Source organism: Talpa europaea (assembly GCF_964194135.1).
Source record: "Talpa europaea genome assembly, chromosome: 12".
Lineage (NCBI taxonomy): Eukaryota > Metazoa > Chordata > Mammalia > Eulipotyphla > Talpidae > Talpa > Talpa europaea.
This window is the reverse complement of record NC_140079.1, coordinates 23,548,277-23,569,024: the sequence shown is the minus strand read 5'-3', so window position 1 is coordinate 23,569,024 and position 20,748 is coordinate 23,548,277. Positions and strand designations below refer to the sequence as shown.

The 20,748-nt window shown below is 41.7% G+C and overlaps 1 protein-coding gene across 1 annotated transcript; it reads right to left on the bottom strand.

Annotated features, from left to right (window-relative positions):
* Positions 1–1,921: 1,921 nt before the first annotated feature.
* On the bottom strand, positions 1,922–17,543 carry VWA5A (von Willebrand factor A domain containing 5A; the record flags this gene model as incomplete). The annotated part of the gene is made up of 17 exons (XM_084249915.1): positions 1,922–2,001; positions 2,795–2,921; positions 5,292–5,422; positions 7,043–7,387; positions 9,700–9,950; positions 10,239–10,339; positions 10,890–11,054; positions 11,779–11,893; positions 13,397–13,476; positions 13,803–13,947; positions 14,119–14,207; positions 14,462–14,631; positions 15,696–15,810; positions 16,373–16,548; positions 16,654–16,876; positions 17,177–17,379; positions 17,501–17,543. The coding sequence occupies 17 exons, from the start codon at positions 17,541–17,543 to the stop codon at positions 1,922–1,924; spliced, it is 2,559 nt and encodes an 852-aa protein (XP_084106041.1).
* Between the last annotated feature and the right edge of the window lie 3,205 nt (positions 17,544–20,748).

Genomic DNA, 20,748 nt, shown 5'->3' with positions numbered 1-20,748 from the left:
AGCTGTCCCTCTCTGAGAGAATTATTATTAATAGATTCATCTTAGAGATTTGGAGGAATCTTCTCCATATCCCTACAAGCATTACTTTTTAAATTTTGTATTATCTGACAAAATTATGGCCTTAGGTTAAAATGAAAGAGACCAAAATCTTATTCAGCTCATGTGCCATTTCATAAACCACAAGTCCCAGAAACTTCAGTAGGTATTTCTGAGGATCTCTGTTTTGCTCTTGGGTATTTGTGGAGCTGTTCGCATCTTTGTTTTAATCAGAGAAAATGGCTTGCCTGGTTTAACTCCTTTTTCCCTACTCTGGGAATTCAAGTATTGGTATATTTTAGCAACCACTGATTTATCAACTAATCATTCAATGAAATTTTCTAACTGTAAATAGTAGGGCTCAGTCTAGACATTCTTAGTCCAGTGACAGACACCTTATTGTTTGTTGGCAGCGCTGGGATTTGAGTAGACAAGTGAGAGTTTCTTTATCTGTGAAAAACTCAAGCAAGGAATAATTACAAGAATTACAGTGTAAGTTAGAAATGGAAGAGGGCAGGGTGATGGCTACTTACAGAGGGATACATTTCTTAGGCTGTTTTTTTTTTTTTTTTTTTACTTCCTTTCCTTTTCTTTCATTCTCCCTCATGACTTCCTTTTTTTCCCCCTGGTGGTAAAGTACTCTATTGCTTTCATTGCCTTTCTTTTTTTTTTTTTTTAAAGATTTATTTATTTATGCATATAAGAACTGGGGTCTGCTGCACTGTGTGGGCTGCTCCCTGGTCTGCCAGGGATCAAACTCATGCTCCAGTGGCAGGTGATAGCTTGATAACACTGTCTTTAACCCCTGCACCACCAGGACATTAGCCTATAACAGAAGATGTGGTAGGGACATGGTGTGAACAATGGATGCATCACAAAAGTTTGGAAAAACAGGGATAATAAAGCCAATACAGGTTTTGTATGAATCTATAAAAGACCAGATATTACTATGTGCATTATACAGAGTTCTTTTAATAGTGATAGAACAACAGTTTAGAGAATAATACATCAAACAGGATCATTTCCAGTAGAACAGGATGTTGGGACATAAGCATCAGACCTATCCACAGGGAGTATCTTTCTGCCTTATGAGGTGAGTGATCCAGGTTCAAGTCTCAGAAAAAGATGCCTTTCAAACTGATTTTCCTTAACAGATCAGACTTAAGAGACCTCACAAGTTCAAGGTTAGACAGGATTCCAGTGTAGCCTTACAAGGATGTTTAATGATAAGAAAAAATTGCTGTCTCCAGCAGTGGTCACTCAACCCAAGTCCTCCAGGCAGAGGAATATAGGTCAGCAAAGCCCAAGCATCACTCATCACGATGGCCCCCCACAAAAACGCCAACTTGAAGTGGATAACTTGAGTCTCCCTCTTTGGGATGTTATTATTATATTGATGCTAATATTGTTTTTTTCAACCTCCCCTCCAGCTCTTCCTCCTATGTAAGGATGGAAAACTGCTCAGCTCACCAGTCTGGTCCTGATAAGTACATAACATCAAAGGTGTACAGACAAATGCAATGCAGAGAATTTTCTAATTCAGACATCCCAGACATCAAACTTACCACCTTTGGTCTGGCGTCCATATCACCTATTTTTTCATGTGACCTTTGCATAAGCCTGGGCGGACCATTAAATGCTTTGAATTCCTCCCAGAAAGGGAACAGGTTTGGGGCCACTGACACTAGGCTGAAAGTGCATACTGGAGAGAGGACTATACCCAAAGGGAACCCAGAGTAGAGGCGAGGCAGGGTGGCCATTATTTACTTTTATATTCGCAAACTCATAGGCTAGGTGTCAAATACAAAGCACAGCACAGCAGAAGAGAGGGCAAAGGAAAGGACAGCAGCATAGGAAAGGCACTTGTCTGTCTTCCATGGCACCCTTACAGGACAAAGACAGCAGGATCTACGGGTGACTTCAGGAAAGCAATTGCAGCTTTCACAAGCACGTCCATGCTGGGGCCTAAGATGAAGACAGAAGATTTAGGGCTTTGGGACAGTGATGAGAGGAAATGCTCTTCTCCCAGTCTCCCCTAAACCTCCTTTTTCATCTCTTTCAAGAGTCCTGCTTTTAGGGTCTCCCCTGTGGCGCAGCGGTTGAGCGCTGGGTTGCGAAGCTGCCCGCAGCCTCTGCAGCGCCGGTTCGATCCCCGGCTGCTCCCCGGCCACCGGAGGAGGGTCCCACATGGCGCGCAGACCTCTCCTGCCGCCCGCTGCTCCCCTCAGCAGTGTACTTCGGTCCTTCTGCCTGCTCTGCTCCCCGCTCTGGCTCTGGTGAATTCTCTCACCCTCCCGCGCTTCTGACTGTACCCAGTGCATGTATAAACAAAACAAACAAACAAACCAGCAAACAAACAAATAAAGCATGCCTCTACTAAAAAAAAAAAAAAAGAGTCCTGCTTTTATCTTTCCTCAATACTCCTGACTTCTCTCTTCCTACTGATTTCCTTCAATCTTCTCTGGCTCACAAATACTCAGCAGCAGTGAGATAATTTCTGCCCAAGGATTAAATACTCCCATTCCAGGCTAGTCTTGAGAATGAGAATCCATGGCCTTTCCCTCTGTATTTAAGACTGCACCCCCATCCTGTCAAGGAACAAAGCAGTTGGAAGAAAAGGTCTGAGCCAGAATGGTAGGAAGGGTGGATCCTGGGGATTTTTTGACTAACCTCTGCCAGACTTAGAGGCTCAGCATCTGGCAACATGACTTGCTTCCGAAGGAGGAAAGGAAAGGGGATGATAGGATTGTGTGCCTACCTGCATGGAGGTGAACCCAAGCTACAGCCTTTCGTTCCAGAAGCTCCCATTCGCACTTCAAGTCCTTCCCATTAGCATGCAGCCAGAGCACTGCCAGGATTGTAGCCCAGCTTTGAGCATCTGCATTCTGTGCAAAACAGAGCTCTTAGAAATCCTCAGGGGGATGCAAAGAGCTCCATCCACTCCTACTTGCCAACCCCCCAACAGTTACTAATGGAGTTATCTGTCCTCTTTTTATCTCATCTACTACATGCAAGGCATAATGCCAGGGTGTGAACCCCAGGGCAATAATCCATTGAGTCTTTTGGTAGAAAGGTCAAGTATAACCACCTGAATAGTGCCTGAAACTCCTAAGACATCCCCCATAAGGATTGCCCAGTTGTGATAAGAGAAACACATCAGTAGTTATTTTACAGTATAAAGTACCTTCACACCTTTTTATTTGCACCCTTATCCTAACAAACATGAGGAATGATCGAGCACTACATTTGTAAGAGACAAGAGTCATTCATACAGAAGCAAAATGATTTGCCCAAGTTGACCTTCTAGCAGATGACAGAGCTGGGCCTGTGGAGCCAGCTACTCTGATTTGAGTCAAATGGCTCATAGTATACAGTCCAGCCCCACAACAGAGTGGCCTCCCATGAGCCTTTGTATCCTGGGCTCCCTAGTTTATTAATAGTTTAGAGTCATCAGATTGAGTGCAATTCCCCTTTAATATGATGATCTTTAATATTCAGAAAATAGTTTTCATTTCCTCTCAAGACCTCTAGGTGGTCTTGTTTCAAATCAAAATTTCCAGTTTCTTTAATTCTTTAAGATGGCTGCTTATATCAAAGTAGTATGAATCACCATACTTGTTCTCCTAGTCTAAAATCAATATGGTGATTTCTAAAAGAGATTTCTTTTGGGGTTATCTAAAAAATCTCTTATTTTCCTGTAAAAAAAAAAGTCATTTTGCTTCTATTTTCTAACTGTAAAGTTGAGAACTGAAAGCCAAAAACACCATTTTTATTCCTAAGGAGTTTCCCCTCCCCCCAAAACTGCAAGTTATTGTTCAAGGTCTTTGGGAATCCTGATTTTCTTTTTGCTTTATCTCCCCAGTTTTGTCATAGGTAAGTAGGAAAGCAATGGTCTGTGTCTTAGTCTAATCTTCTGAAATGGACCTCTAGAGAATTCAGAACCTGTGGGTCTAAAATTGTTTCAAATTTGAATTAATTCATTAAGTATTAAATGTTTCAGCTATTTTGTACTCACTTCATGTACTTTTTTTAAAAAGTCTAATTCTCTACTGAAATTCATCTATACCAGGGCTCTTGATTTCCTTACTTTACTAGCCCAGTTGCACACATCAAAGAAAATGGTAGTTTGGCATGTCTTGTTCTCTGTGAACCCAAGTTAGAATTTCCAGATCTTTACATATTTATCCAATTGTTAATTATCTGTTCTAGAACAGCATTTTTTAATAGAAATATGATGGCAGAACTACAGACGATTTTAAATGCCCTGGTGGCCACATGTAAACTTGTAGAAATTAAGAGATGTAGTTATTTTTCTCAGATATTATAATACATTTACTAACATTAATATGGTCAAAATATAATTATAATACATAATCAATGTAAACTAATTATTGATGAAACAATTTACATTCTTTTAAACTTCAAGTCAGTATGTCTTTTACAACTATAGCATACATACCCTTGTTAAAAATTATTAGTTCTTCATTTGCATTGGCCACAATTGACTAGTGTGTACTACAGTGGATGGTGCAGTTATAGGCTATTGGATTTGTCTCACATTAAACAATTTCTCAATTAGAAGGTTTAGTAGGGTACCTTGAAATCCTGGAATATAATTTATCTTTGCCAGCACAGTTGAACAGATTTGAAATAAGTAGGTCATCTCTATTACTACTTTACCTATTCAATGCAATTTTGCTAATTTCTGGATAACTTCCTTCAATATGAAGAGGAACAATAATGTGGGTTCTGAAGAAAAAGAGTCCTAGGATTGAATCCAGCTCTGCTGCTGATTGGCTGGGTAAACTCAAACACTTCATTGTACATACCTCTCTGGCTTTTAGTTTCTTCATCTAGAAGCAGCAACATGATTAGGATTTACCTAATATAATTATTTTGTGATGAATAAATAAGATCATGAATGTTAAGTGCTTAGCTCAGTGCCTGACTTAGAGAAACTTCCCAGTAAATATTGGCTATTATAACTACAATGGCAGGGAATATAGTTCATATTGGAAGAGGACTATTGATTTCCCTTTGCTATCCTTCAACTCTAAACCATCAGTGTGTCCTAGCAAGAACATTAGTTTGTTGTCCTTTCTGTTCTAACATTCCTAGAAAACCCTTTTTCCTAGAAAGTGAGTCTATGGCCCATATTCTCCTTCCTCAGGTGAGTCGTAGTTGACCTGAATTCTCAATATTGACCCTAACCCTTCACCCCTAAATATTCCTTTTTTTTTCCCTCCAAAACTCACCTTCACAGGGAGAGCAGCCAGGATATCTGACAAATTCATACCTAGGACAATGGCCAAACCTTCATCCAGATCCCAGGAGCCATTTGCTTTTTGGAGGGAAATCAACTGCACAAGGTAATTATCTCCAAAGACTGAGAGAGCAAAAAGAGAGAGGATAAGAAGTGAAGGCGTTCCTGGTCCCTGTCATATCTGAGAGACAGATCTGAATTCAGTGATAGGCTATAGCAAGAGTGCAGAGCTAAGCGGACCCCTATGTCAGACCTTCTCCTAGGAGACAGGCAGAGTTTTGTGATGATGTAGGTCAGCCAGGTGATGTACTGACTCCAAGAGAGCTATATTAACAAAATCAGCAAAAAGGAAAGACGGGGTACTAAAAAACTCACTTATAGTGCTATTTAAACCATTACCTGGTGCTGTTAGGCATTTAAGCTTTAGGTGCTTGAGTTTCAATTATCAAAACTTTCAAACGAAAGTAGATCTAAAAGAAGCAAAGAGCAGTCTAATCTAGTCTAGTGTTAAATCCTGGTGGCGTGAGAACTGTTTAAAGACCACATGATGTTCATTGAAACCATCTCACATCTGGCTATCAAATGGGATGATGTACTTAGAGCAACTTAGAAATTAGTAGGCAAAAACTAACTAGAAAAACAGTTGTCCTCTATTGGCAAAATAAATTAATACCTTAATTTGAATTTCGACTAACACTCAAAATGCAATAGTTTTGTAATCAGTGGGACTCTTTGTAAATTGAAGGGAATAATGCCTAGTATATGAAGAAGAAAGTAAAATACTTGGAAGGCCCCTAATTGGCTCCCTATAAATAGTAGTGCTAATTAATTCACAAAAACTAGCATCATAACACTGCTGGGTAATATTTTTTCTTTCATGTTGGTAAAATAATTCATGAGAGAAAAAGCTCAAAGCAGAGATATCCTACAATATTGGGCATTAGAATGCCATGGGAGATCAACAGAAAATCCAATCAGTGGACAACACTAGAAGGTTCTCATGACAGCCATAAGAGGTGAGTAGCCAAGCAGTTGAAGTAACTAATGCTCTGAAAATGAATTAATTTGCCTACCAACGCACAGTAATTGGAAGTACAGAATCCACCTTAGACCTCACAGTCTTTTCTTTAAGTAGCAGCCTAAGGAGAATGGACAAGTAGAGAGAGTGAGGCAAAGAAGTTTAAATAAACAAGCGCATGCTACAACTCTTGCTCCAGAAATTGTAAAGACCAAAAAGTTGTTGTCTTTAAGCCTATTTTAGTAGAAAATGAATCCCCTCTTCAGTTAGTAAAATGTCCCTTAACTCATTTTGTCCATGAAAAGCCCAGCTGCTCAGAACACAATATCCAAGGAACGCTGATGACAGAAAGAAAGTCCTCAGACAGTATCAGGAAGACAAATTTCAAACACAACTTGGGCCATGGCAGCCAAGGTAGTGGGGGCACAAACATGGTGGCAGCTGAGTTCTATAGGAGGGTCCCAGCCTATAGGCAAGGCTAAGATAGCAAAGGGGGAGTGTGTAACTAGCACTTGACCTATACCCCACTGGAGTAGGTTTTAGGATCCTGTACTGTAAATTAAAGCAGCTGGGCTGACCCTACAAATACAGAGACTTAATAAATCTCACCCTGTCATCCTTTGCAAATAGATTCCCTCCTTGGTAGCAAAGCCCCCAAGACAGCAGAGCATTAAAAATTAGTTCTCCATTCCCCATAGATCAAAAAGAACTGAGGCCCGCCTCACCTGTATGGTGAGATTCCAAATTGGTGCTGTTGGTGGAAGAATAAGCCCTTCCAGGAATGATGCCTGAAAGACATGTATTTCTTCCTTCATCTAAGTCCAAAAGCTCGGATTCAGGATCTAGCGCAGAGCCATATAGCTCAGAGTCATCTAGTTCTGCATATGTGTGAGACCTGGGTGAGGAAAATTCCCTAGGAAGATGCTCACTTAGATTGTACAGGTGCTTGTCCCTCTTGGGCCCCCTAGAAGACGTGCTAGGCCTTAGGCGGCATGCCCTGACTGAGAAAGGCAGTTTCCTCATGGATTGACTCCCAGGAAGACATAAGGGAGATGAGTTCTTTGCACGAGCTGAAAAAGACCAGCACAGACAGTGTGAATGAGACACTCCCTGAGCTCTGCTGTAGGCTAAAGACCCTGATAATCTGAGACACATATTCTCATATTTACATCAGTCTGTCACCCTCTTTATTATGCATTTCTTCTCCCGTGAGCCCACATTCTGCACATGCCCTCACTCTGAGTTCTTTCTAGGGTATGCTCTGGAATCCTTACTACATGACAATGATCTTCCCTGCATCTTTAGTTTCATTACAAGAGGCCTCTTCCAACTATTTATCTTCACTTAAAAACTATTCTGCCTCTATTCCTATCAAACAGTGCTAACTCACATTCAGCTCTTTACATATCCTCACTTACCAGGATTACCTTTCTCATCACTGCCAAACCCCAACCTCTTTGTCACTTCTTTTCATTCACTGAAGTATCTGGGAGCTATATCCTATATTTCTACTTCCTTGCAAAGTTGGCCATTATCTTAAGAGAATCCAGTACCCATGTAAATAACCCTAATTCAAAACTTCTTGACTTCCTTAAATCAAAAGGCTTCTACCACAGTAACTCCCTTCCCAAGCCAGGCCTTGTTATCAAGTAGAATTATTCCACCTGTAAAAAATAAATTGGGAAACAAAATCCTACTCTTTATACACAATCTAACTCAGTTGTTTCCCATCTTACCTGATCTTTGACCTCATCTGGATCTCCAAATCCTTGACTCCTCTGCTTTTTCACTATATATCAACTTCCTTCTGTCTTTTCTCTTCTCTCCATTTAACCTACATCCCAAATCTAAAAACTTTACCACTCCTTCATATCTTCAACTCCACATCCCCTAAATTCCTTTTAATCACACCCAACAGTCAAAACTCCATCCTTGAAATGAAGCCAACACTCTACTCCATTCTTAGACCAAAGTGCTGAGTATAGCTGAAATGAATCCCAGAAATGATGATTCCCCCTTTAATAATGTGGTGCCACTGGGAAGGCCAAGGAACAAAGCTAAAGAGGACCCTTAACACTCCTTGAAAAATACTCATTTTGTTCTCCAATAGTCCACATAGTTATTTCAGACTCATCTAATTCTCTATGCTAACACTTCAAGTTCATACTCATTCTCGAATTGGTCTCTTTTACTGAAACTAAACAAAGTCTAGCAGACAGAAACTCCAAAAACTTGCCTCAGCCTAAAATAACGTTCACCATTCTCCCACTTCCTGGCAATAGAGGCCCCATACTTGTCCTACTAAAAGTTAATCCCTCACTGTGTCTCTTGATCTCATCTGCTCACTTCCTCAAATCTCTCCCATTCTCAAATTTTAAAGAGACAAAAACATACAAAAAAAAAAAAAAAACCCCACCTCAACTCCTACCTCTTTTCTAGATGTCACTCTATATGCCTTCCTATTTTCAATGTATCATTTATAGTATCTATACAGCCCCTCATTTACTCTAACATTCTATAATATGGATTCTTTTCTGATCAATGACATTGTTTTCTATTAGATCAGCAAGGACCACTTTAAAATAAACCCATTATTCTCATTTCTATTTTTCACTTTGATTTCTCTGTAGTATCTGATACTTTCATAATACCCTTTGCTATATCAATGTTACCTTTCCTGCCCCCCCCCTTAATTTCTCTTTGGGTTTGGAGAACACTTGGTCACCTATTCTTAGATACTGAATTATTTTTTACAATAACTCTCACCCCTCCATTTCCCTATCACTTTATACCTGCCTTCTAAATAGTATCATTGATGCTCATGACAAGTTATTATCTAACTGCTAAATACTGTCAAATGTGTATCTTCATTCTGAACACCAAAGCCATCTATCTCCCTTTCTACTAGACATCTTCATATGGTATTCTTTAGGCATCTCAAGTTTTAACCCCTAAACTTGGTCTTATTCTTTATTCTCTACTTAAATGAGATTATCATCCACCCTGCTGCTTAATCAGAAATTTGGTTTCGCACTGAAACCTGGCATTAGAGCTAACATAAAATATCCCCATCCAGTCATAGAATCTTGCTCAGGAAAATTTTTGACCTGATCCTAATCCTTGGAACCCCTAGGTCTATAATTAAGCTTGCTTGGCTTAGGACCGAGACAATCAGAACCCACTCTCTAACACTACTGGATTGTCCATCAGCCACCTGTGCAATTACTAGACAGAAAAGCTTAACACCAGCCAGAAACCCTAGATGTGGAAAGACAAGGAATAAAAATGCATCTTAAGGACCTGTTCTAAATATTTCCTTTAAATGATGTGTCCAGATATGCAGGAACCCTAATTTTACAAGTTAGAATAGGGTGAAACTCACCACATACAGAGTGGTTCGATGCAAAAGTAGCTCCTAATAGCATTGGCCTTGGAACATCCCTACGAGCCAGGGGCCCCTGAATTGGCTTATTGGCCTCCTTGTTGACAACAATGAAAGATGTGTGGGAGCTGATGACTCCACACTCCATGCTGACTTTCAGAATGTCTTTCTTATCTTTGGCTGGAGTGTCCCTGTAGCCCAGGTCCTTGGACTGGAGAAAGGACTTGGCAGCAAGGCGGTGAACTGTGAGGCTAAAAGAAAAGCATTCCTGTGACTCTGGGAAAGCATACCTATGGCAGTTATTCAGGGCACACACCAATTAAAGATGGCAGAGGGAAAACAAGAACAGAGAAGGGGAGAGATAAGATTTGAGTAACTTAAAAAGGAGAAATGATTACAGGGAAATAGTTGAGCCCAAAATTAAGAGAAGGAAGACAACCCTCGAGGGTGACAGAAACCAAAAAATGGAGAGAAAGGAAGAAAAGGAGGGAGGGAGAGAAGGAAAAGGGAAAGATAGCAAAGGAAAAATGAATTCTTACTTGGCATCAAACTTGGGCTCTAGAGAAAACTTCACTTTACTGCTCAACCTCTTGCCCTGGAATGTGTACCTGAAGCACACTTCTCCTGTCGCTTTTGCAGGCTATAAATTAGAGAAGAGTAGAGAAGACGGAAGGGAGGGCTCACCAAGAGCAAGGTCAGAACTGGGGCAGACTCCCAACCCACATTCAAATTTCTGGCCAGGGGGCCTCCCTGCTGGTGCAGGGGTTAAAGACACAGCACTATCAAGCTCGCTCCAGCCACTGCAGCACAAGTTCAATCCCTGGCTGGGGAGCTGACCCACATGGTGCAGACGACCTTTCCTGTCTCACCCACTGCTCCCCTCAGCAGTGTATTTCAGTAGAACTGCCTGTTCTGCTCCCTGCTCTGTCTCTGGTGAATCCTCTCACACCCCCACACCTCTGGCCTACACCCCAGTTCTTGTATGTGTAAATAAATCTTTTACTAAAAAATTTCCCACTAGAACAGGTAGTTTAGGAAATTAGAGACCGGATATGATGGAGAAAGGGGTAGGCAGGCTGACTCCACCTGCCAAGTACTATCTTTTGATGAGGTCTCCTAGTTTAATGAAACGTCCAGTGCAGAGTTCAGGTCAGCAGCTACTCTAGGCACAAAAAAGAACAGGCACCCACCTGCATCACTCCATTCAATTGGGCATACATGATTAACCTTTGACCCCTAAAGATGACAGTCTGTTCTGGGGAAAGCATTTTAGCAGATAGACCAGAAGGCAAATCCCAGCTGAGTGCAACATCATCTACCACAGGCTGCAAAGCACATTTCAGGGCCCTAAGAGCCTGGGGAGGAAAGAGAACAGAATAAGCATTAAAAAATAATAACAGCAACAATAACTATTATTGACTGAATATTTATTATGCATAAGGTGCTATGCAACACAATGCATGTCACACCTAATCTGTAACACTGTCCTAGCAGATGGGCATTATTACTCTTAATTTGCAGTTAAAGCTGACAGATTTATTAACAAAAAATGAATGAAGGAAACATCTGAGAAAGGAAACCCTAGAGAAGGAGGAGCTAAATAAGAGATGGCAGCAACAGAAAAGAGGAACTTAGAAATATGATCAGAGGTGGAAAATGCCTTTCCTTGTGCATACTAATCAAATGGTACATCAATGCACCACTTTCTCCAATCTAGCAGACATGCTCTAATTATTCCTTCTCATTCTCTGTATTTTTTGCATGGAGGATAAGATGTAATACCAAAGAGTCTAGAGCATATACCTAGAATCTCAATCATGACAGTCTCTTAGTTTCTGTTCTTAAATACAAATCCCTAACCATGCTATAGAATCGCTTGTCTGGGTTTCCAATTAGTAGGCTAGATTTTATAACGATGAGGGGCCCTCTTACATCGGCCAGAAGTATATAGCCCATGCCTTCAGGATAAAACGAAATGAATTCTGGTGGCAAGGGTTGCTTGTGCCCTTTCAGCAATGTCTTCTCCCACCCCACACTTGCTGTGGCTCACAACCTATGCACACCCGGTCTATCCCTTACCTTAGACTGCACTCTGTCCTTGCCTGTAATAAATTCTGCAGTGCCCCCTGAGGCCCGGGCAATGCCTTTTATTAGGCTGGTGGAGGCTCCTTCTCCAATACCAAATGAAAAACATCTGCAATTGTGAAGGGGTAAAAGTTAGAGACAGGCAATACAGCGTGAAACTATACAGTAAATATGCAATGTCCAAATAATTACTTCTTAACCAAAAGTCTAATAACAGCCATTTATTTTTCTATATTTTAGGGTGGCAAATGCCTTAAATTACTAATACAGTGTAATCATCACAATGCTCCTCAAAGGCCAGTTTATGCTTCATTTTGCAGATAAAGAACTGAGTTTCAGAATGTATTTCTGTTGCTAAGTGAGGCATGACTATACATATACATATGCACATATGCATTTTTAAAAACTGTCCAAGATCACACACAATGAATTAAAAAACATAGTTACACAGAGATCTTGTGTGTATTGTTAGGTTAAAAAACAAGAAAATGTGCTCATTTTGTGGGATACTAGGTTTCTTGCCATGGAGGAACGAAGACACAAATATAAAGCAGGAGAAAGAACAAATGTGTTACTCCCTTGGAAGGATGGGTGGCAGTAAAATAATTTTTTTAAATATTTGCTAGTTCTGTCTGCTGAAAATGCTTAGAACTAATAATATCCCAGGGCATCAAGGAGTTGTAACTACATTAAAATATTGACCTCTCTCTATTATTTTCACTTACAGGAACAAGGCATCTTATAAAAATGGAAAGTTAGAGGGCTGCGAAAGTACAGGTGAGTCTGAAACATTGTTTGCAAAAAAGAACGGAAATATTCATAAAGCAAAGGCCATGTGGGAAAGACAGGAGCAAGTGAAAAAGGTGCTCCCATTGGCCTAATCTGGAACTTTTGAGCATCTAGATGAACAATGAGAGTAATGAAACAAATTGGAAAAATGATGAAAGAATACAAGAGATAACAAAAGCAAAGGTGGGTGAGATGAGGGAGGGAAAGCTCTTTTACAGTAGGATGCCAACTAGTAAATATGGGAAACTTAATATGGGATAGCTAGCCATCCATCCATCCATCTAATTACATTTTGGTCAAGGTCAGTGATGGCCCCAAGAGGCTACACCATACAGCCTAGACCTGTCCTTTTACCAAGTAGGTTGGTGCAATTAACTCTGTGATGTTCACACAACAAGGCAACTGCCTAATGATGCATTTTTCAGAATGTATTTCTGTTGCTAAGTGAGGCATGACTATATATATATACATGTGCACACATACAGATATATGTAGACAAGTGTGTACAAAAAACACCCATACAACAATAAGCTAATGTGCATTATTTTTAACTGCTGAAGCAATGTCTATCAGCAGCAGAATCAATAAAGTGTGGTATAAGTTTTATGGGATATTTTATACCTATTAAAATTTACTGTTTCCATGGAAAATATGTATCTCAACATATGGCGGGAGCAAAGAAGCAAGACTATTCAAAACAAGAAAAGCAATGCATGGAATGTCAATGCTGGCACTATATGGCACTGTGACACAAGATCATTATCTTTCTAAGATCCATTTATTTATGCACAAGAACTGGGCTACAGGCCAGAGATTTCTTTACCTGTGCCTCAGATTGTTGCTTCTGACTTCACTAATGACACGGAATGTGTCGCAAACCTCACCATCTGTGAACACAAAAAGCTGGAGAAAGAAAAAGAATCAAATCAGCAGTGAATGTGAGTAAATTTTTGAATTTGGTTTCCCTCCCCTTCCCTCCCGAGTAGAGTACAGACAGATTCACTAAAATACATTGGTGAGGAAAGCAGCAGGTGGGAGAGGTCTGGTGAGCCAACTCCTTCTCCAGGGACTGAAGGCATGTTGTGGTGGCTGCAGATAGCTTCATAGTGCTGTGACTTAACCCCTTGTGCCATCAGGGAAGCCCGCCCTCCCTCATAAAGATTAAAAACTTTATTTAAGGCTGTTTTTTTTTTCCCTGTCCCCTTTTTTTGTTCTGTTTCAGTGTTTACCTGAAGGGGGTGATCCGGAATGGAAGGCCTACTGTAAATGGCCTGCAATGGCTGCAATATTTCTGTGCCCCCTAAGTCAGCTTGCATAAGCTTCACTTCCTTCACTGCCTCCTCCATGGTTTCCTGAGTGTACTGCACACTATCCCTGAGAAAAAGAAAGCACATAGCTACCATCCAGTATTGAGTCCCTGCGTTGAAATACCCCCACTATAAACTCCATCTGAAATCCCCAAAGTCAATTTTTCATTTATTAAAGGGATTATTGCATGTTTTCATTCAAATTTCTTTTTGGACTTTCACTTTTCTAGACACTTACTTAAAGAATGACTTATAGGAACATCCAAATCCATAGATATTGAAATAGCAACCCATGGGCAAACTCTTCAGCAGCAAAATCAGTGTTTCCTGAAGGAACAGAGTATGCAGGAACAGTGAGAAAGGTTCCTCTCAGACACACAGACCCTAACAATCTAACTCTTGACAGTAAGATCTTTCACCTTCATGCCTCCATGCCCTTATAGTCCAAGGTTAGCCTCACTCCAAATGATCATTTCCTCTGTAGTTCACATGGGTAGCAGACCCACAGCTCCAGATGGAATCCATTTTAACCCCAGCATTTCATTCTCACTTGAGCATATGATCAAAGAAAGTAGTTTTACCTTGGCTGCCTCGATACGCAGTTGAGATTTATCCTCTTTACTCATTGGGCAGGCCATACTTCCTGAGCAGTCTATGAGGAAGACAAATTCTCCACAGGCAATTGGTGGTTGAGCTTCTGGGATATTTGGGTAGAAACTCACCATTGCAGATGGAGCCCCCATCAAAGAATCTAACCAGAAAGGATAAGGACACTGTGAGGCAAAGTCATGCGTCATGGTCCTTGTAACCTAGTGCCAGGAAGTTCCCAAGAGTGACATGGATACCAGGTAACCTTCCAAGGAAAAGTGTACACATATTAAGGAAAATTTCCAAAGTAAGGCAATACAAATGCATGTAGTAAGAAACTAGGGCAAGATGAAAGAGTTCTAGAATGGATATTACTGATGGTTGTCCAACAAGGTGAATGAACACATTCAAGGCAACAAACACTTAAAAATAGTTATAATGATAGACTTTGCTATGTAAATTTTACCGTGATTTAAAAAAAAAAAACTGCAGGTAAAATCACATGTAGATGTGGTGAATCAATCAATAAAACTTATTAGATAAAAAAATTAAATAATCTTAACCAAATAATTACTACTTGCATACCTCCTGTTTTTAAATGTTTTGATCAATGCAGAAGGGATTTTCCTGTGCAAGTCTGTATGACTTACTTTATCTTGCCTTATTTTACTAATCAAATAAACAGAGCATAGTGATTTTAGCCACTTAGACATTTTACTACATGTAGACATGCTACTATTAAAGTGATAGAGGTCATTTTAGTGCATATGTTTACTTATATTTAGATTCCCTCCCTTAGGTAAGATCCCCAAATTTGCAATTACCAAAATGAACATGTGACACTTAGCAACAAATTTCTTCTCAGAAGTATGAAACCACATTATTTACTTCACACTACCTATGAGAATGTCAAATTCACCATTCCTTTCAAAGCATGTAGCACTGCCAGATCTGGAAAGCTTGGGTAATTTGAAAGGTGAAAAAGTCACATTGTTGTCACATATTTGTAGGTAGCTATATTCCCTCTTGTGAATTATTTGTTTAGTGCTTAGCCTAAGTATCTACTGGTACTCTTAAAAAATGCCTCCAAGACATAACCACTTAAGTCATTAAAATGAATCATTCCTTCACGCCAGAGTGAGATGCTGTACATCCATCTCTTTTACCCACTACTGGAGAGAGGGAAAGAAAAGCGATGCTGAGAACAAGTTGAGGAGTTACCCCTACCTGGCTTTGAGTTTGGCTTCCCCATCTCCACAGCTACGCTGGGGGTATGCACATCCCTGTAGTAAATCAGGAGTTCCACATCTCGATCAAATTTGTGTCCATCGGCCAGAGAAACCTGAGTTGGGAACAGACAAAGAGCCACGCTGGGACTTTCCTGGCTTGCTGCCTGGGGCTGTGGTGAGAGTTGAGGATTTTTCCACAAGTAAATGTGGTTAGGACTAGGACCAAGAATGCAGAGAAAGGGGCCTCCCCGGTGGCGCAGTGGTTGAGCGCTGGGTTTCGAAGCTGCCCGCAGCCTCTGCAGTGCCGGTTCGATCCCCGGCTGCTCCCCGGCCACCGGAGGAGGGTCCCGCATGGCGCACAGACCTCTCCTGCCGCCCGCTGCTCCCCTCAGCAGTGTACTTCGGTCCTTCTGTCTGCTCTGCTCCCTGCTCTGGCTCTATTGGGTTCTCTCACCCTCCCGCGCTTCTGACTGTACCCAGTGCTTGTATAAATAAATAAATCTTTAAAAAAAAAAAAAAAGAATGCAGAGAAGGCTCTGGACAAGAGGACAAGAGAGGAACACAGTAGGATCCCCTCCTCTCAGTCAACAGGGAAAAGGAAGGAATGTAAAGGAAAGATTGAGGGAGGACCAAGGTCAGAACCCAAGGAACAGAGATGTGGGTAACCGTAAGTACCTGAGCAGAAGTCTTTTCAGCTTCAGGATACTCAATGGCACTCAAGGGGCAGTTGCACTGAATCCTCTGGACGCCATGCTGGGAATGGATGGCCGCAGTCATGCTGAGTGTGTAGGGCAGGTCTTCCAAAGGAACTCTGGGGGCCTTCATGTTCAGGCAACTGTCCTCAGACAATCCTACAGAATATTACCTGAGTTCTGTTTTCCTTTCCCATGCTTTCTAGCAGCCCTCCAACCTCGAGGGGATTTCTCCACTAATTTTCCAGAGGAGACAATACTCACTAGTGTTCTGGTATCGAGGATTCAGGATAGCCGGGAGCACATAGCGCAGGGCCCCATCTGCTTCCAGGGGCAGCTCCTGCACATACCTCAGCGTCAGTGAAACCTTTGACCCAGGATGGAGGTTCCCCACGTTGCAACAGAAGACATCCCTGGAGAACATGTCCTCTTCCAAGAGGAAGGCTTGGTAGCCATGGCTGATGGCAGTGTCGTACTTGGCACTGGCCTAAGGAGATAAGGGAAAGAAAAGGGGCATCAAAGGTAATATAGTTGATGATGAGGAGACAAGTGATAAAACAAAGACTGAGGGAGAGGAGCTATGATGATCTCGTCATGTTCATAATTGAACTCTGAGTGGCTCTGATGGCATTTTATCTCTAAAATTATTTTAGGAAAATAGCACTAAAGAGGAGAGTGGAGGAAAGAGCACTCAACATCAGCATTTTTTTTTTGTGAAATTGCATTTGCTAGAGAATATTCATTAAGGAAATAAGGAGGGAGGGTACAATATACTCATCCCTAGTACCGTCATCCTCTCCTGTAATTCTGCCATAATTCTCTTCCCATCCACCATGGCCTCAAAGGTGTAGACAGCAGAGTCTTCATCCATGGGAAACACAAAGAAGGCCTCCACGGGAACTTTCTCCTCATTCTCGTAGTGTAAGGTTGCGGACACACCGGCCACAAACTCACGAATCGACAAGGTCACAGAGATGCTCTTTAGCGGCACTAGGGAAAGAATCCAATGGTTAAAAAGAAGAAAAACATGAATAGATTGCTTCCTGCAAGCCAGCCCTTGTGTGAGCCACCAAAGGGACAGTGGCAATTAAGAGGCAGGCATCGGGCTTACCTGGCTCCTCCTGGCGGGTTAGTAGGCCACAGGACCCCACCATGGTGACACAGGGATTGCTCTGGAAAAGAGTGACAAGTGACAGTAATCCCCAATACAGTAACAAGTTGGGGATTACTGCTTCAAATACCAGTACCTTAGGTGCTTCTCTCTAGCATAATAGTGCTTCGGTGTTAATGATGGAGCCAAAAAAGGGAGAAAGAAGCCGGAACGGAGATAAAGATGCCAACAGTAAGGCTGTAAGATTCACTGACTACCCCCTAAACAGAAAATCTCTGAAATGCCCCAAAGATGGTTCAGACACCGCCTCCATTTTCCCCAAAGTGATTTTAACATATCCCCCCATAAGTACATTACACAGGTAAAATTAATGAAACTCCTCAGAAGCCCAGTATTCTAAAATGAAGCCCATAATACCTGTAAGTCATACATGCACATATGAATTAATGTATGTGAGGTCCCTAGGACAGTATCTGGCCTATAGCATGTATTCAATCAGTTATGATAGACTATTAGTATTCTATGATTGTCATTACAGTTGTTACATAGACCTCTGCTGTCACTTTGGCTCATGCTATTCAGTGACCTTCATGTTGCTAGAGAAGTCTGGAAAAATGCAGTATGACTATGCCCCCCGAAGGAACTCTCCCGTGAGAACCCCCCAAATCATCCTTCTTAAGCAACCTTATCTGACTCCTGCACTCCCATTTCCTAACCCATTATTCATTTCACTCCCTCACGCCCTGCTCCTAAGCAACTGCTAACTCTGTTTTGACTGTCACAGTGGAACTGTAAAAAGGCATAAAAAGCTTGTTCCCTTTACACTTGGTGCCCAGAGTCTTGGAGATGACTCCCCTGGGCCTGCCGGTGTTAATAAAATCTCCTGATCTCAGTTTTCTGAGTGTCGCTTGGTTCTTCCTCAGGGAAGGGCTGAAGAACCCTAACAATGTCACTGTCCATATCAGCTTCATGTCTCCATGGCTCAGCTGCCTGACCCAGAATGGACCCCCACACCAAATTTTCTTGTGATTTTCTTTGTGGGACTCATATTGAAATTACTCTTTAGTTCCTCTAGCCAAAGACATTCTAATATAATATATGCAATATATTCTCTATTTTAAATCAAGCCATACTAAATATAGCTTCTATGTTGTATTGTAACATTAGACAACAATTTCATGTGATATAACAAAGATAAACTTATGTATCTGCACTATTATTACAGACATTATGGTTCTTTCATCCAATCAGCAGTGGATTTAGTCACAGTCTTTGGCCCTAATATCACTGGAAGTTGCCCTCCGACTATTCTGAACTGAATTATTTGTAAATGTCCCCCTCCCTCTTCAGTCAAAGGGTGACATAAGCTGCAATCTTCAGCAGCAATGTCACTGAACCTAGGCATTAAGGAGTTTACTCCAACAAACTCCCTTTGGCTTTCTTACCATTATTTGCCTGCAGTTCTTTGTTACACCAATTGTGATTTCTGTTTCATCATGTCACCTCACATCACATATTTGGGGTCTCATCCACAACCTCCTTTGAATAAACTTTCTTTGCCTCACCGTCACAACTGCCAGTGCAACATCTTAACCCAAGCAATGCTCCTGCTCCATGTTGCTCAGCCATCTGATAATAACAATGTTTCTTATACACACTGCCCTGGCCCCATAAATTAGTTCCAGTAAATCAGACTTTTCCTCCTGGGTCTGTATTTATGTTTGAAATAACACTCAGGGCAAAAAAAACAGACTTTTTAGGACTTGAGATAAATATTATACTGCGAGTCCTGCAGAACTAGTGCGCTTATGGTGACCACCGTAAGGAATGTTACTTTGGGCTGGTCAACCACGGGTGTAACTTGGAAACCACGCTGGGCGCCAAACTGTTGTAGAGCAGCCCTGATACAAAACGGGGTGCCTGACTGTGGGTCCTCATCCGTGCGCTTAAAAGGACTTATCAATGCTCTACTACAGGCACACGCGAAAGGTTAATAAAAGGTTTATTTACAAGAAAAGGGGAAATGAAAAAATGTACAGCTCAGGAAAAAAAGTGGGAGACAAAGTTTTAAATGACTCCTACCCGATCCGCCGATCAGGAATTCCAAAATGGCACTCTGAGAGCTGGCCATGAGCCAGGAGCCGTAAAGCCAGGAGGCCAGCGATAGCGAGCCACCCCAAGGACCATGTGTTTGGTTTTTATATCCAACCTGGCTGCCCAACTCCACCCTCAGGTCCCAGCCACCCTCCCTTTGGTGGTGATGGGATTTGTCTTTCCCAATGTCTTCATGACTTTAGTCTGAAGTGGGGGTGGGGTCCACAAAGCCTGTATGGAATTAGCTCAGGACATCATTTCCCCCTAACAGTGGCAGCTCAGGAGAGGATGCTTAGGAAAAGGGTTTCTATCCAGACACTTTACTACAGTAAGTTCTTTGGCTGAACAGGCTGGGGCTGCAAGGGGAAGAATTTCTGACATCAGCAGAAACGTAAAGCAGGAACCACAGAGACACACAGCTGAAGCAGTTTTCAGAAAATGTCAGGCCACGGAAGCCGAAGGTGAGGCAATACTCACCAATGGTGGATTTCAGATGGAGGGAGAGAAGTTGAAGGGTGTCTCTGGAAAAACTAAACAAAACAGCCTCATTTCCTGATTCTAACCACAGAATAAATCCCTCCTTGAGGGCAATCTGCTCTTCAGTACCCAGTTCCTCACCTTTCCTAGTACAAACAAGGCTGGGTCAGATAGCATGAGTTCTCTGCCCTGGGGGTGGCACTTTAGAAATAGAAGAGGTAGGTAAAAACTGGCTAAAGAGGTTGACAAGTTCAAAGCCTTGTTTGAGGTCTCTGGTTAAACCTGAACCTGAGGTCTGGTTAAATAGAAGGCATCACAGAACCATGTGAATGTGTGTCAGATGGGCTCTCGGGAAGGGAAGCAAGGGTTCCTGAACTGCGGGCAGCAGGCCACACCCTTGCAGCCTGTTGCAGGTCAGAAGTAGAAGAGACAGATCCAGCCGAGGAAGAGATTTGGGTGTAGAGAGGGCTGAAGAGAAAAAGGGAGTGATTTAATCTTTAATGTCCAGTCCTAGATATCAGTGTTAGGTATTAACACAAGGGATCAGAGTCGGTCCCTTGAATTTAGAGGCTGCAATCTGATGGGGGGGGGGGTGGGGAGGAGGGTTAATTTCCACATCATAACATGGAGAAAACATTAACAGTTTATATGAAAGAAAAAGAAGGGGAGACAGAGAG